The 14,730-nt window shown below is 46.7% G+C and overlaps 1 protein-coding gene across 3 annotated transcripts in view; it reads right to left on the reverse strand.

The window, feature by feature from the left end:
* Positions 1-10,510, reverse strand: part of RGMB (repulsive guidance molecule BMP co-receptor b) — a 28,072-nt gene extending 17,562 nt beyond the window's left edge. The window contains exons 1-4 of one of the 3 annotated variants that reach the window (XM_023617932.2): positions 9,765-10,510; positions 9,188-9,426; positions 8,148-8,223; positions 4,669-4,931 (exon numbers count right to left, since the gene is read on the reverse strand). In XM_023617932.2, the coding sequence (XP_023473700.1) occupies positions 4,669-4,931; positions 8,148-8,152 (268 nt within the window). In that variant the 5' untranslated portion in view covers positions 8,153-8,223; positions 9,188-9,426; positions 9,765-10,510. The other 2 variants (XM_070233252.1, XM_070233251.1) reach the window with 2 other exon arrangements.
* Between the last annotated feature and the right edge of the window lie 4,220 nt (positions 10,511-14,730).

The following is a 14,730-nucleotide window of genomic DNA, read 5'->3' on the forward strand; positions in this document are numbered from 1 at the left end:
AAGGCCAACCCAAAGATGCAAACTTCATTTTGACCTTGAAAACTGCATAAGTCATTTGCTTTGGAAGACAATGTGCACCAAACCAGGATTAAAGCTGCCACGCCTGGGTAGGGGGAAACTCCTAATTTAGAGGATGATTAGTTAAAACACCTTTACCCTATGGCCATAGGGTAAGACTACAGGGAAAAAGGCAGGTACTAAGTTATTCTGCATTTCCCAAGAAATGTTATAAACAAATCGTATATAAACTGACACAGACTGGTTTCTACAGAGTATAAATGTTCTCTTAAAAAATAAAGTGATTTATGTGACCAAGCTATGTATTCACTTCTCCCTTAACCTCCATCTCCCCAGGATCCCAGCTCCCCAGCTGTTCACCAGTAAAAAGCAGACAGCACTGAAATCAAGCCGTAGAGACAGATGAGTCCACCAACTATGTTTTTTCAGAAACAGAACAAGAGAATTATAGGACACAGAATTCTTAGAGTATACATAAACTACCTTTTCCCTTAAATCATCAATTCATATAAACTTGCTGATTTAAGCAAAGCTAAAATGAAGTAATGAAAAACCAAGTATACTGCCCTACTATTTCAAGTCAATTTTCAATGATGTTTTGCCATTAGCTTCTCACATGGAAATTTATGAAACCTCTCAAAGCACAAAAAACACAAGAGTTGCCAATACTAGGTCAGTCGTGTGTCAATCAGTTTAATATTCTGTTTCATAAAGTGGGAACACCAGAATTATCGAAAAGAAAAATACTTTATCATCCACCCCAAATTTTATAGAAATGAAGTATAACATATATCTGTGTTACTTAAACATTCTTTATAGGTCTCTGAACTATGGAGGAAGTCTCCATCTCTTCAAGTCTTCAGTTTCTCATATGAGAAAGGAGAAGCTTGTTCTAAAATGAACTTTGTGATCTTTTCCAGGCATAAAATACATAATTCGTATCCTGGGGTGGGGGAGAGATCAGAGTTGGTAAAATATTATTAAATATATAATTATTTCAAGATGTGGGCATAACAAACTTCAGGATAATATCAAGATTTAGGACCTCATCTGATGCAGACTTAAAGCTAACCCTAATATCATCTTAGAAAGATACTGTAATCTTTCCAGTAGTAGAGTGCATTTAAATTCAAATTAAATGGCCTGTAGTCTCTGTTTCTGGCTTCAGTTGGGAAGAAAAGGGAAGGAGATGATAACCTCCTCCACCATTTTTAAATTTCAAAGACCAAAAGGGAAAAATGTTGTAGTCTATTCACTTTAACCTGAGTAAAAGAGAAGATTAAAATATTTTAATATTTTAGAGCTATGGATTTACAGCTATCACTAAACCGCACTTTAAAAAATCACGCAAACATCTTCATGTGTTAGGCCTACTTTAGACCTGCTCATTCCAAAGTTGACAAAAGCAGCTTGATATTATAGAATTCCGTTCTCCAAAGTAGATCAAGTCATTTTCAACTATTTTTACTCAAAAAAAAGCAAAAATGAAAACAAAAAACCAATCAACAACCCCCAAAGACATTAAAACCACTTTATAGATGGGAAAATCAAGACCAAGGGACCCCAAGGCCTTGTCCTGGCTACACCGGAAACAGCGAGTGTGAAGCCCAGACATGGTGCCGTTTTCCTCCCACCACACGTCACAGCTCCCTCAGATTCCCGACTCTCACAACACTTGACAGCTTAAAAAAGGACACATATTGCATCATTTTTTTTTTCTTTATAAATCAGATTCACAGCAAGCAGAAAGCAAGGAAATAAAAACTGGGCCAAGATCACTGAGGGGTGAACAGCTTTTAGACTACAAATAAATGACAGCACAAGAACTTTCCGCTAAACTTGCACTGCCTATTTGTTCTTTTTATGGTCTATAAAATCTGTCCAAGCATACCTTTACTTATAATTATTTCAAATAGTCATAAAATATCAAAAGTAAGAACAGCATGGAAATGCAGATGCCACTGTTCAGAAGGCAAGAGACGCAAGATTTAGATAGATTCCCAGCTCCTTTTTTGTAGCAGGTAGTGCTGATTCCTGTGAGAAATCTCACATCGAACAGAACTCCTTGGGTTCTTTTGTTTTGGCTGAGGTCTCTAACAGCGTTTTCGAATAGAGATGATGGGAGGGAATAGGGCTAAGTACCAGAGAGAAAGTGCATTTGGGTCAGCAGTTTCAGCCCCATGGCAGGCTCCTGAATAATGACTAATTTGCAACATACACCTAGAAATATCTAGGCTTCATGAATTTATAACGACAAAGCACACTCCGCCTGTTACAGGCAGTAAAGCAAGCCTCCTGTCAAAATGCCAAGACAATGCAGAGCAGAAACAATCTCAAAGACGTAGCCAAGAAGCCATGAAGGGTATGAGTAAGCAAGTAACTCCCATACTGGATCTCCACTCAGGAATTGCAGAGGTTTGCTTAAGGGGAAAAAGAAGTGAATAAAAGTACTCTTCATTTCCCAAGGGCAGAATTCAAAATCTGCAGATACCGATCTCTCCCTTTTTCCAGGCAGATCATCTATGATCAATGTGATAATATTTCCATTGCAGTTACTGAAAGTGTTAAAGGATCTGTGGGTCTAGAGCTTTCCTTAATGATTCAGACAGAAAGACCTCACCATTCAAGACAGCTTCCTCCACGCCAGGACTGCATGTGTGAATTTGCAGCACAATCACTAGTTTCTAATAAAAGAAACGGGATATGCAGAAGCTGAATGAAGTGAAATGTGGAGCCATATGGGGTGCTGAGGCAAGTTGTATGGATCCAGGCATAAAACATATGGCAGCCCATCTTGCAAAGAGCACTGGGCTGGGCTCCCTGCTCTGAGGAGAAAGCAGCCTGCATTTCCACGGCACTACTCTTCAAAGCAATCTCTCAAAAGGAGCCCCCTTTTCTATAACCAGATTAATTGCTCCACGTCAACAAGATGTCCACACATACCACTCAGCACAGCCACTCTGGGTAGAATCTAAGGGTGACTTGAGTGAGGGCACATTAACATACTGAGAGGAATTTCATATTCCAAGTTCTTCAACTCTTGAACTAAAGCATCTTAATTTCCTAAATCTTGAAGCCAACTTCTTAGGTCTTCTTCATGCACTGGCAAAGAAATCTTCAAGGACCACATTCCAATCCTGTCATAGGACCGTATGGCAACCAAGGAGAACAATATCCAAGCAGTCAAGAGGCACACGGTCCTGCCTAGCACTTCAACTTCCCTTCAAGAAACCCACGCTTTGACATTACGGACACACATTTTTGACACAGAACACTCCTGAACACATTTTTTGACACATCATGAAAAAACTTCTCTGTAAGCAGACTGACATTATTTTCTAAGGTTCTGAAGTCACTAATTTAAACCCTTAATCATCGTAAAACTTGCAATTACACTCTTTATTAAGACTTCAGTCTGTTTCCCCCAAGTGACAGTGTTAAAAAGCAGCTGTTACAACACAATGCAAAGTTACGCAAAGTAAATTAAGTCGTCTCCTCAAATGCCACATTTTTTTTTTCCATTACTTAAAAAGACCTCCCGGATTTTTAGCACGGCTGGTATGACTTAATAAATAAATAAAAATTACTCCGCACAGTTGGGTGGCATTAAAGTTCAGGATTCTCCAGTGCGTTGTGACTGCTGTCGCACAAACACAGGACAGAAAGATCTCGAAGGAAAACTGATCTAATGCTCTAGTGGTCCTCAAACTAAAAGATAATTTATCTTTCAGTTTGGCATTAAAAAAGTTCCTTGTCTAGACAAACTCCTAGAAGTGGTACTTATTTGTAAAGAGCGTCCTAGATTTTCCCCCCAGCTTTACTGAGGTGCAACTGACACAATATCGTGTTAACGAAACGATTTTAAAAAGAAAAATAAGTGTCACATGCTAGAAAGGTCATCAGCAGGCTCACTCCTGCTAAGCACAACTTCCTCGCTGCTGCTGCCAGGGCGGAAGCGCCGACCTCAGAGAGCCGCACGAGATCTGTCAACCCTCTTGGACCCCGAAAACCCGCGGCGAGCCACAAAGCACGGGTTTTTCCAAAGAGCTTGAAAGCTGAATTAAAAGCAGCTTTCGCAAACACGAAAGAAATTCCTGTCTAAGGAAGTTGAAGTGACTTCGAGATTAACCCCCGGGTTTTCAAACTCGGGTGAAAATCTTTCCATCTGGTGCGCTTTCTTCGCCTCGCCGCCCCCCACTCCGGAGCAGCAGCACAAGGCTCCTTGTCTGCCCTCCGCGGCGGCGGGGCGGCGGGGCGGCGGGGGAAACCCGATCCCGGCCTGACTCGCAGTAAACACCAGCGCGGAGCAGGAAAGCAGCCGGAGCCCCGGCTCGGCGCGCAGCCCCCGCCCGCGAACCCTTTGATAAGTGGCTGCTGGAGGGGAGACAGATCTACCAACGGTCCGGGCCCGGGCGGGGAGGCGGAGGCAGAAACGGGAAGGCCGCTCCCTGCGCCCGGGGCGCGCCGCCCGCTCGGCGGCTGTGTTCCTGCCGCCGCGCCGCGCGCCCGACGACGGGGCAGGGCAGGGGCTCGGGAGGCCTTCCCGCCGCGCCGCGCCGCCCTTCCGCCCCAGCGAGCGCCCTGGACACTGGGCTGTTCGGGAACAAAGCCCTGGGCCCGGGGCTGGCTCCCCGCGCGCGCGCCTCGTACCTGCGTGGAGCAGCCCGAGGCTGAGCAGCAGCAGCAGCAGCAGCGCCAGGGGCGGCGGGCAGAGCCGGGGACGGCGGCGCTGCTCAGCCCCGGCGGCGGCGGCGGAGGCGGCGGCGGCACAGGAAGGTGCTGCTCTCAAGCCCATGCCCGTCCATGCAGATCTCGTGGGCTCCGGCGAGGGCGGCGGCGCGGGCGCCGTGGCGGGTCCGGGGCCGTGGCTGCGGCATGGGCCGGGGGACGCGCCTCGTTTCCTCTTCTTCCTCCTTCAGGCCCGCGTCGGGGACGGGCCGCCGCCACCGCCGCAGCGAGCAGCGCGCCGCGGGCGGAGCGAGTCGGCGGCGGCGGCAACGGGGCGCAGCGGCATCGCGGCGGCCGGAGGCGGCGGGCGGGGGCAGAGGGGGCGGGAGAGAAGACACAAAGACGGTAAGCGAGTACCGAGCCCGGCCCCCAGCGCGCGGGCGCCCGGGCCCCGGCCAGCGTGGGCTCAGCGGGCGTGGAGCGCGGGCGTGGACAGACAGGAGGCGCGCCCAGCCCCAACGAGCAGCCGCCGGCAGCCCGGAGATCTGTGTGCGGCGGCCCCCGCGGTCAATCAATCTCAGCCCCGCACTGCCGCCCCGCCCGCCCTACACCCGCCAATCTGCGTGGTCCCCACCCCGGCCGAGCCCCTCCCTCTATCCCCATTGGCTGCGAGCGCGGGCCCGCTGGGCCCAGCCCACCAATCGCAGGGCCCAAAGCGCCCGAGCCCTGCGCCTCCTCCCGCCCTCAGCCTGCTCAGAGTAATTCGAGTTCCGCGTCCGCCCGCTGCAAGTCCTGTCCGCCGCGCCCGGCCCAGCCTCCCTCCCGCTCCCTCCTCTTCTCTACCCTCCACCTCCTTCCGCGATTTACTGTTTCCTCGCTCCCAACAGAAACAGGCGACGGCAACTCTCTTGCCGGCGTTACAAAGGAACCGGCCTTTGACTTCTCTTCAAATTAATATGATTGAGTTCTACTTCTCTCCGAGGTTTTTTCTTTCTTTCTTTCTTTTTTTTTTTTTTAAATCAACCCCACCCAGTTCCTCAAGCTCCGGCTCCGGCTCCTTGGAGGAAGCGGGCGCTTTTACCGAGCGCCGTGCGGCAGGTACCTTCGCAGCCAATCACATCTGCGGAACCGCGTTCCGAGCCTTGGCGGCGGTTGGGTAAAGCTAGCACCCAGCCGCGTTGGAAATCGGAAGGTGACCCGCGGTCCGGACAGATCGGATGGGCTGGGAAGGTACCCGCCTGCTCCGGGCGGAATTCGCTGGCAGCTGTGCTAGGCTCCGATGTTCTTGTTCCTTTGACATCTCCCTTCCTGAAAGCAGCGGGGAGGGGTCTGAGAGTGGGCGAACTTCAACGTGTTCGGTTACAGTGTAATTAGATTAATGAGAATAGTGAGTTTTTAATGCAGTGTAGGGTAATTATGCCATGATTTGTTGTTGCCCAGTGGCTTTTCCACAAATTTTCAGAGTCTATTAGATTAATTCAATGGCAGGTCAGTTTCTACTGTTGTGATTGGATGGATCCAAAAATGAGGAAAAAACCCCGACTGCCTGCTACAAAAGAGGTTGCCAAGTGAAGACATAGGAAGGCGTGCTGTGAGGTTGATGATAGGTTCCAATTTGTTATCAGTAGGTGTGAAGTGGTATCTAATCTCAAGAATGGCCTCAAAGGCTGGGAGCCACGTCCTACTGCCCTCGCCTTTGCTGATCCCCAGACGGCTCAGGGCTGCCATTTTAAATTCACTTATATCCAAATTGCAGTTTGCAAGTCTACCCCTACATTACTCAGAATTTCTAATTAGGAATCTCGTATTAACCACGGACACGTTAATATTCCACATGTTACAATGTGCTAATCAATCAATGGACCAGGATAATTGAGGGCAAATCTTCGATCACTCCAGTTTACTCATTACACACATTATGAATTGTACAAACCACTAGGTCCCTAATGAGGGATGCCTATCTATTTTTACTGTGATTTTTCATTACTTACTTATTACATACTAGGATGACTCAAGTTGTAAACACACCTTCACTGCCCAAGATATAATCCAAGCCTTGTGTACATCCATAATGTGCTTAATAATAGCTTCAGAGTTGCCTGGAGAAATGACTTTTTAGGGGGAGTTATCTGATATGATTTTTAGATAATACTGTGGAGTAAATATATTAGACCAAAAATTGACTCTCTTAAAATTACTACATAGAACCAATGAAATGAAGTTAATTAAATACTGGTAAACATCTTTCAAAAAGTAATCAAATGTGACCAGTGGTTTTCAAAATATTTTGCTAACAAAGACTAACAGTAAGATGTTTCTTTTTCCATAACTTAAGATTTAATTCGACCCCTCTGCAAGAAGCATCCCTCTGTATTTACCATACTTCAAAACACATAACCAAGAGCTAAGGATCAAATTCAGTTTGGTTTAGGTCTTTTCGCTACTGACTTTCTAGGATTCTTCCTCCTCTTCCACCCTCCATATCCTGTTCCTTTAGTATACGGGTGTTCCACATTTTCTTATCAATAGAGGGCGACCTCGAGTCACTGCAAATCCTGGTGTGGTGAAATGAGACTGTTCTTTAGAGGAAAAACTTCATTTCTTCTAAGGTGCTTTATTGCTCCTCTGCTGTAAAATTTGACAAGCTCAAGATTTATAAGCCTAACAATTCACTTTTTATTGCTGCATAAGTGTTCAGCCGGCTAGAGGAAAATGTTAATTTTCACAATTAAACCGCAAGGAGGTACCTATTCTCAAGACACTAGGTCAGTTGACACACTCGCCGGGTAAATTCGGACTGTTAGGGAGATCCCAAATCGGCTTGGAAGGCAAGAGGGTGGTGAATGGTCGCTTATAGTGCACCCACTCTTCCAGCTCCTATCCTGCAAGTTAGGAGGATTTTGAGACTCTACAAAGAAAAATCTGTGGTGGGAGCTAGAACATAAACATAAAACCTATGACTTACAAAAGTTTTACATTTTAATCAGAAAAAAAATCGTGAAGTGACAGCTTGCACAACTCATAAATCCACCCGGTTTCTTGCCACTGTTACTCTTTCTCCCTTCATCTTTGTTTTCAGGAAGGAAAGATGAGACCAGAACAGTACAATTAAGGAACCCAGCAAAGTACCCCATGGTATGAACGTGCAAGTGGAGAGAATTAAAACACATGCCAGCCACATTCATGGATTCTAAACAAGATGCGGTTTCTTTTCCTGAACCTATACATGCTGTCTTAACTGCTCCCCTGTCCATTTCCGGAAATCTAACACGAGGGTCTCTGCTTAACAGATCACCTGGAGCAGAGGAGCCAGTAATCAGACCCAGGGTTGCGATTTGTGCAATCTGTGCTGGAGTAAGGGCTCCGCCGCTGCCCCCCAGTCCACCGTGGAGGCAAAGCAGGGGCTGAAACAGCCCGGAGTCCAACAGCCCAGCAGCAAGCAGCTCGTGGATTGTACTTACATCATTCTTAACCCTTCCGCTCCTGGAGGGGGCTTGGCGGGATCAGGGGGCCCCCGAGCTCCGGAACACGCAGGACCTGGGTATAAGAGAAGAGCCCCAGAGCCCGGCGTGAGCGCCGCGCCCCCGGAAGGAGAGGACCCGGGCGTGCGTGGGGCTCATCGCCCGAGCGGCCACAGCGGGCCCCCGAGATCCCCCCGGGCTCCGCCGCGGTTCGCACCGCTCAAAGCGGCAGGTGCAAAAAGCATTTGGGAGCCGCTTGCCAGCGCGCGGAGGTAATGCGCTTCCTGTCCATTTATCTCAGGAAACCAGTGCAGCCTTCCCTTCGAAACAAAATTAACCTCTCATTAGCCAGCCACTCACTCTCGAGAAGGCCTTAAAAGCTTTACCAGCTCGCTAATGTATTTAGGCTTTTCTTCCAGGCAAACGCAGCCGCGGCCGTGACTGCCATCAGCCCCGGGGGTTCCTCTGGGCTCCCCTGGGAGCCATCGGCTTACCACCCCCAGCCTCGAGTCTCGGAAACTCTGGCCAACCGGGATCCCAGTTTGTAGAACAGAGCAGACCTGACACCCCTGAACAGACTTCATGCCAGATGCAACTCAAACAAGTTCCCACCAATTTCATGAGCGCCCCTTATATCAAAACCTCAGCTCCCCGTCCTTGAGGAACGGGGAAGGGTACCGGGCAGGAACTTCGGCGGCCAGCTGTCCTGGGGTCGTGGGCTCTGACTGCCCTCTGGAGCAGAAGCCCTGTCCGCAGCGGGGGCGGAAAGCACTGATCAGGGGCATGGGGGTGCTGTAAACCAGGATCCAGCCGATCCCAGGAGTGGAGAATCAAACGTGGTGCTAGGTCTGCAAGTGGCAAAAAGGGGCCTTTCGGAGCGCTGGGGTTTTCTCACCTTGGCCCCCCGCCGCCCTGAGGCTGGCAGATTTATACCACACAGGTGGAAGGAGACCTAAACAAAACAGTCCCGGCCGCTGCCTGCCGCTCGCCCCCCACGTCCCTCTGGCCCACCGCAAACTTCAACAAAATAAACAACTCACCACAGGCATTCCCTTGTCTGCAGCGCGACGCTTGCCAGCTGGGAAAATAAGCCGCAAGCCACGCGGCCGGCGCGCAGAGGGAGGGCAGCGCGGCGCCCGCCTCTGTCCCCCGGGTGGGGGCAGCGGTACCGGGGACAGGAACGAGGCTCCGCCTCGGGGGCCGCTCTCCTGGCGCTCCGGCTGCCGAGTGAGCGCGGGGCGCGGGGCTGCGCCCTTCCAGCCAGCGAGATCTCCGCCACCTAGGGGAGGGGGCGGGGAGGCAAACCCCTGAGTTCCCTCCTGCTTTCTCGAAGCTGCTTTCTCTCCCCTCCCGTCTCCAAGAAGACCAAACCAAGGGCCCTCCACCCAACCCCTCCAGCCCCACACCGCCCCCTGCCGGCGATACCCCGATCTTTCCAGCGCCGCTGAGGAGTGGCGGGGAGCCGAGTCCCAGAACGCTAGCCTCCAGGCCCCGGCTCAGCTGTTGCCTCTCTCACCCCCCAGCGCCCCCCGCCCAGTCTTGCACAAAGACGCCTTTTACGCTGCCAGCGCTACCCTCCGCGCCGCCCTCCGGGCCGGCAGCGTTGCCTTTGCCCACCTGCGGCGCCAACCGATTCCCGGTTGGTGACTGTGCCAGCCGTCGCCGGGCCAGGGCGGCAGCGGACGCGCGCAGGCTGTTCCCACACGGCGCCTCGGCACAGACGGAGATGCGGTACCCGCCCCTTTTCCACCGCTTTCTCTAGCAATCCACCAACGGCCACAAAATGCACCCCTTCCTCTCCATAAATGATCTTTGAGGGTCTTCCTAGTGTGTCTTAATTGTGTGAGTGTGGGGGGGGGGGGGGGAGGTGGCAGGAATGGTCTTCTGGATTTTTCGCCGAAATAGGGAATCCAGCGATCTTTCCTGTCCACCGAAGGTGCGAATGTGGCTTGAGGATACAGCTTACGAAAGCTCAGGATAGCGATCTGAGAATTACGAGGGGAGAGAAGATTGAGACACCCAAGACACAGGTGAGGAAGTGTGTTATAAAGAACAAGCCTACGAAATGTTCGAGGAACGACAGTCACTTGGAAAAGAGTGGAAGGCGTGGAGGGCGAGAGGGAAGCGATCAGCTTTCTTCCCTAGGCTGGTCTTCCAAAGTTGAAAATAATCATCACAGGTATTCAGTGGTAGCTGGTGGTCTGCGCATTCAACGCCTGGGACAAGCAGGCTGCTTCTCTTTGTGCAGGCAAACGTTCACGCATCTTGCCTTAAGTATTTCACTTTTTTCCTCCTTTGGAGTCTCTCTGACCCTTTGCAGCTTTTCTTCGCCTTCTCCTGCCCGGACTCCTCTTTATAGTTTCTCGGTCTAACGCTAGAGGCAGCATAGGGCAGTGTAAAGAGGGCGAGTGGGAGTCTAGCGAGGAGGGTTTAGTCCTACCTTTCCGAGTATGTCTTAGGCAATTGATTTAACGTCTTTGAACATCGGGGTCATTATCAAGAAAGGGTATGTTAGGGGCTATTGCCAGGTTCCTTCTGGTTCTGAATTCTATGACAAAGGACGCCTCCTCTCACTGTCCGTTGGTTCCCTTTTAAAGTGTTTAAAGTGTGGCTTTATCTTCTCCAAGTGCCAATCAAATAAAAAAATAAAATACTGGGGATGTTTTCAGGTAAATGGAAAATACATTGAAAAATGCTCTTTTGGCTACTGAGAGTAATAATAATAGAAAAGCACCTTGGCTCCTGTCCACAGAAACAAGGAATTTTAACATCCCCACTTGTTTTGCCTTTGAAAAGCCACTCCAGCTATCAGCAGAGCAGAGCTTTGATTTAGAACCTGAAGGCAAGTCTCCTGTATTTTTCTTCTCCCTTCCACCAACACAAAGACAAGCTGCCACATAAAATAATGATGAGCAAGAGTTCAAAGCAAGCCCAGAGAGCCGGCCCGGAGGATGTTTTTTAATGCAGCCCCAGTCCTTGGCCACTCCCCTGCTAAGCTGGTTTTGGACAGCACATAAATAGAGAAACAAGCTGCCAGAATCCCCTTCTCCCCACATAAATATTGGTCAGTGGAACCGGGATGCTAGCTTGTCGATCATCACATAAACACATTCATCAAATCAATAAGTTTAATTTTTCCTTAGCCTCAGGATGCTTTCCAAAGTCACTACCCACTTTGGAACCTTGAGCCTTGGTTGTCTCTCTGGGCAGCCTTGGCTGTTTCCTGTGAAATCTTTTTGGAAACCAAGACCAAAAAGGGTGAAATTTCATAATGAAGTATTAATTTTTAAACTACAAATCTCTTCTTCAATTTCAACAAAAGAGTTTCGGAATTACTAAGATTTCATAGCAATGCACAAATATATTTTTGTTTTATAGGGTCAGTGTTTAAACTGAGTAAAAACATAAATGATCTAGGACCTATTTCCACTTTTAAAAGCATGAGGATTTGCTTTGCTTTTTTCCCTCTGTACAAAGATATAAGACAGCTGTCTTCAACCATCAGCTCATATGATGATTAAGATAAAGAATTCTGGTAAATTGAAAATTTCAAAAGAAAAAAATGAAACTTCTGGATGCATAATTAATGAACAGAGAAAGCAACAACAAAAGAATATCCTTCAGAAAATGAGAACTATTACTTCTATCAGCAATGCAAGCCTGATTTTCTAGAGAAATCCTGCAATTCTGAAGTATTCCTACATATGTACACAACAAAATAGGTAAATGAATGCATATTCAATTAATAAAGTCAATATTTATGAAAAATATGTGATAAAAAAGAAAATAGACAATAATTTCCTTGAAGTGCCAGGAGAAAAGCTCTATTTTTTTTGTCCGCTTGCTATTAGAAAAGCTCTTGTCATGAATCTTCTAGCCAATCAGCACAGTGTAAAATAGTGGAAAATGAAATGGTAGGCACTAGCCTTTTCCCTATTGTATTTGTTGATTATTTCAATTGCAGACGTTATAGACACACATACACACACACACACAGACACACTGTCTTTTCTAGATCTTGTAATATATGTCTTAAATGGCAAAATACATATTCCCAAAATATTCACTCTTTTACTTTGCATTTGATTTATAAAAAATAAACTTCAAGAAGTGGGAAAAGAACCTTTTTAGAGAGGTTCCTCTTCTGTGAACCAATTTAGACCTACCATGGTAATTCATAGTTTCTTTTAGAGGCAAAAATCTCTATCCTCACACTTGCCTCACACTCAGTGGCAAGAACATTATAAAAACATGACAGAATGGAATATACCAAAATCCTTAAAATTCTGTGAAATCTAAGACATATGGGAAATTGGATACCCTTAATTCTAATAGCCAATACTACCAGTTAAGAGTTTACATAATAAAAAAACCAGATTTGTTCTAATATACAGATGACATATGTTTACACTTTACCAATATTAGAGAAAATTCCAAGGAGATACATTTTAACCCAACTTAATAAATTGAAACAATAATAGAACCAAAGAAATCATTGTTCAAATAATCACAAGTGCAAAAATAATGAGTATTCTCCTTTTTCTTGTCTTCTTCGTATTTCATCATCCCATCATCTCAAATTGTCCAAGCACATAAAGAGGCTCAAGTAGTCTTTGTGCCAGAGCAAGGTTAGACTCAAGTCAGAACGAACCAAGGGATGAAAACAGTGCTTGTTTGTCAGAAGTCTGAGTGAAATAAAGATGGCTGAATTCAGGAGTGAGGATTGTTTCAAGAGGAAAGCTTGGGAGGAGGAAAGGATTCTCGGAGGTCTGTGCTCTTGCCGTTGAGTTGTTAATGTGCTCTTCAGCTGTCCCAGCTGGGACTGTCCATCAACGAAGAATGTGAGGAATGCGTTTCTGGTGCGGGGCTCTATGTGAAATGGATGAAGTTTCCCTTTCTCCTGCCCCCTGGGGAGGGTGCGAGGGAGATGGGGGTGCACGCCCCCAGACCACACCCCCCCCCCCCCCCCCCCGCCCCGTAAGCCATCAGCAGTCAGGGTACTTGCTCCTTGTTAAAGAAAAGATCTGATACGATTCATGCTCAAATATAAATCCTTTATTTAATCCTTTCATTAAGCAAATGATTTTTGAGCACTCACTAATAAGCCTGGTAAGCTTCTAAATCCTGGGGATACTACTGTAACCAATTCAGAAAAGCCTCTGACGAATGTACATTCTGGTAGTGGGAGAATAAACAAGTCAACAAGTCAAAAAACAAAATAACTTTAATAATGCTATAGAGTTTAAGGAATAGGGCGCTATGATAGAGAGTAACAAGGGTGAGAAGGAACCACCGTTCGTGGAAAGGACTTTCTGAGATATCACGCTAAGACCTGTAATGAAATGGGGGTTCAGGCAGAGGTCAAGGTCTCAAGGTATGAACAATCTTGAAGTGTTCAAGGAACAGAAAAAACTATAGCGGAAAGTACCTTACCTGGGAGAATTTTTAGCAATCTAAGGCAGATTTCTTTAGTTCTCAATTGCCATTTGAATAAGAGACTTCTTGGTTGTTCCTGAACCTCAGGGAGATAAGAACTGGAAGTAACATTTATTTAATTACTATTAGGAGCGACCCCTGGTGTCTGGCTCTCGGAGGATCTAACCGCACCCTCACAACCTCTCTGTGAAGCACAGATTATTGTTCTCATCTTATGGATGAGGAAATTTAGGTTGAAAGATTTAAAACCCTGCCCAAAGATGTAATAAGTGGTTGGCACAGGATTAGAATCAAGTCTTTCTGATTCTAAAGTCCAGTTGTTTTCATTAGACTTCAATCCTCTGTATTATTTACTGGACAGTCCTGATGTTAGAATGCAGAGATTCATCAGAAAGATTTTGAGCCACTGACAAATAAAATGAGTGAAATTAATAGGGAAATTGAAAATGAACTGGTTGGGAAAAAAACTTAAGAATTATTTTTAGAAATTTTAAATTAAACCTGTGTTCCTTCCCAATAAACAATCTCTGCTCAATAGTGCGGAGAGCTGAAGAGTCTGTTTTTTCCTCAACTCATGTTCTGTCACTCTATAGAACACTTGTCAAGACTTGAATGAACATTCTTGGCTTGATTAAATGCCCAGGAGCCTATGGCTCTATTTTAGGAGTACAGGTTTTGATACTCACTCCTTCAGTGGGAGGCCTCTAAGTTTATAGTGAATTCACAAGCAGAATCATCTTACGGACATACTCTTGCCTGCTTCAAAACCTAGCTTGTGCCATTTCCTTATTATTTCCTTATTTAGGGCACTGTGATTGTGATGATGCATAAGTGGTGTTCATGGTGCTGGACACATGGTAATTCTAGTGGTTTCCTACCACCTTCACAGCCTGAAGAACTAGGGGTATTGATGTGGAAAAAATCTGATAAAATCATATGGAAAATAATCCAAGTCATCAGTGCACAGCTTCATCACTGCACTTATTATTATTTTAAACAGATAGCTAGTATTGTTATATCCACTTATTTATTCAGTCAGTTATTTGGCCAATCAGTCTTTCAACAAATATATATTGAACTCTACGTGCCACCACTCTTGTAGGCACAAGAGATATATCAATGAAAGAGAAAAGAGTTAGGAACAAAG

This window comes from Equus caballus, chromosome 14, assembly GCF_041296265.1.
Source record: "Equus caballus isolate H_3958 breed thoroughbred chromosome 14, TB-T2T, whole genome shotgun sequence".
NCBI classification, from domain to species: domain Eukaryota; kingdom Metazoa; phylum Chordata; class Mammalia; order Perissodactyla; family Equidae; genus Equus; species Equus caballus.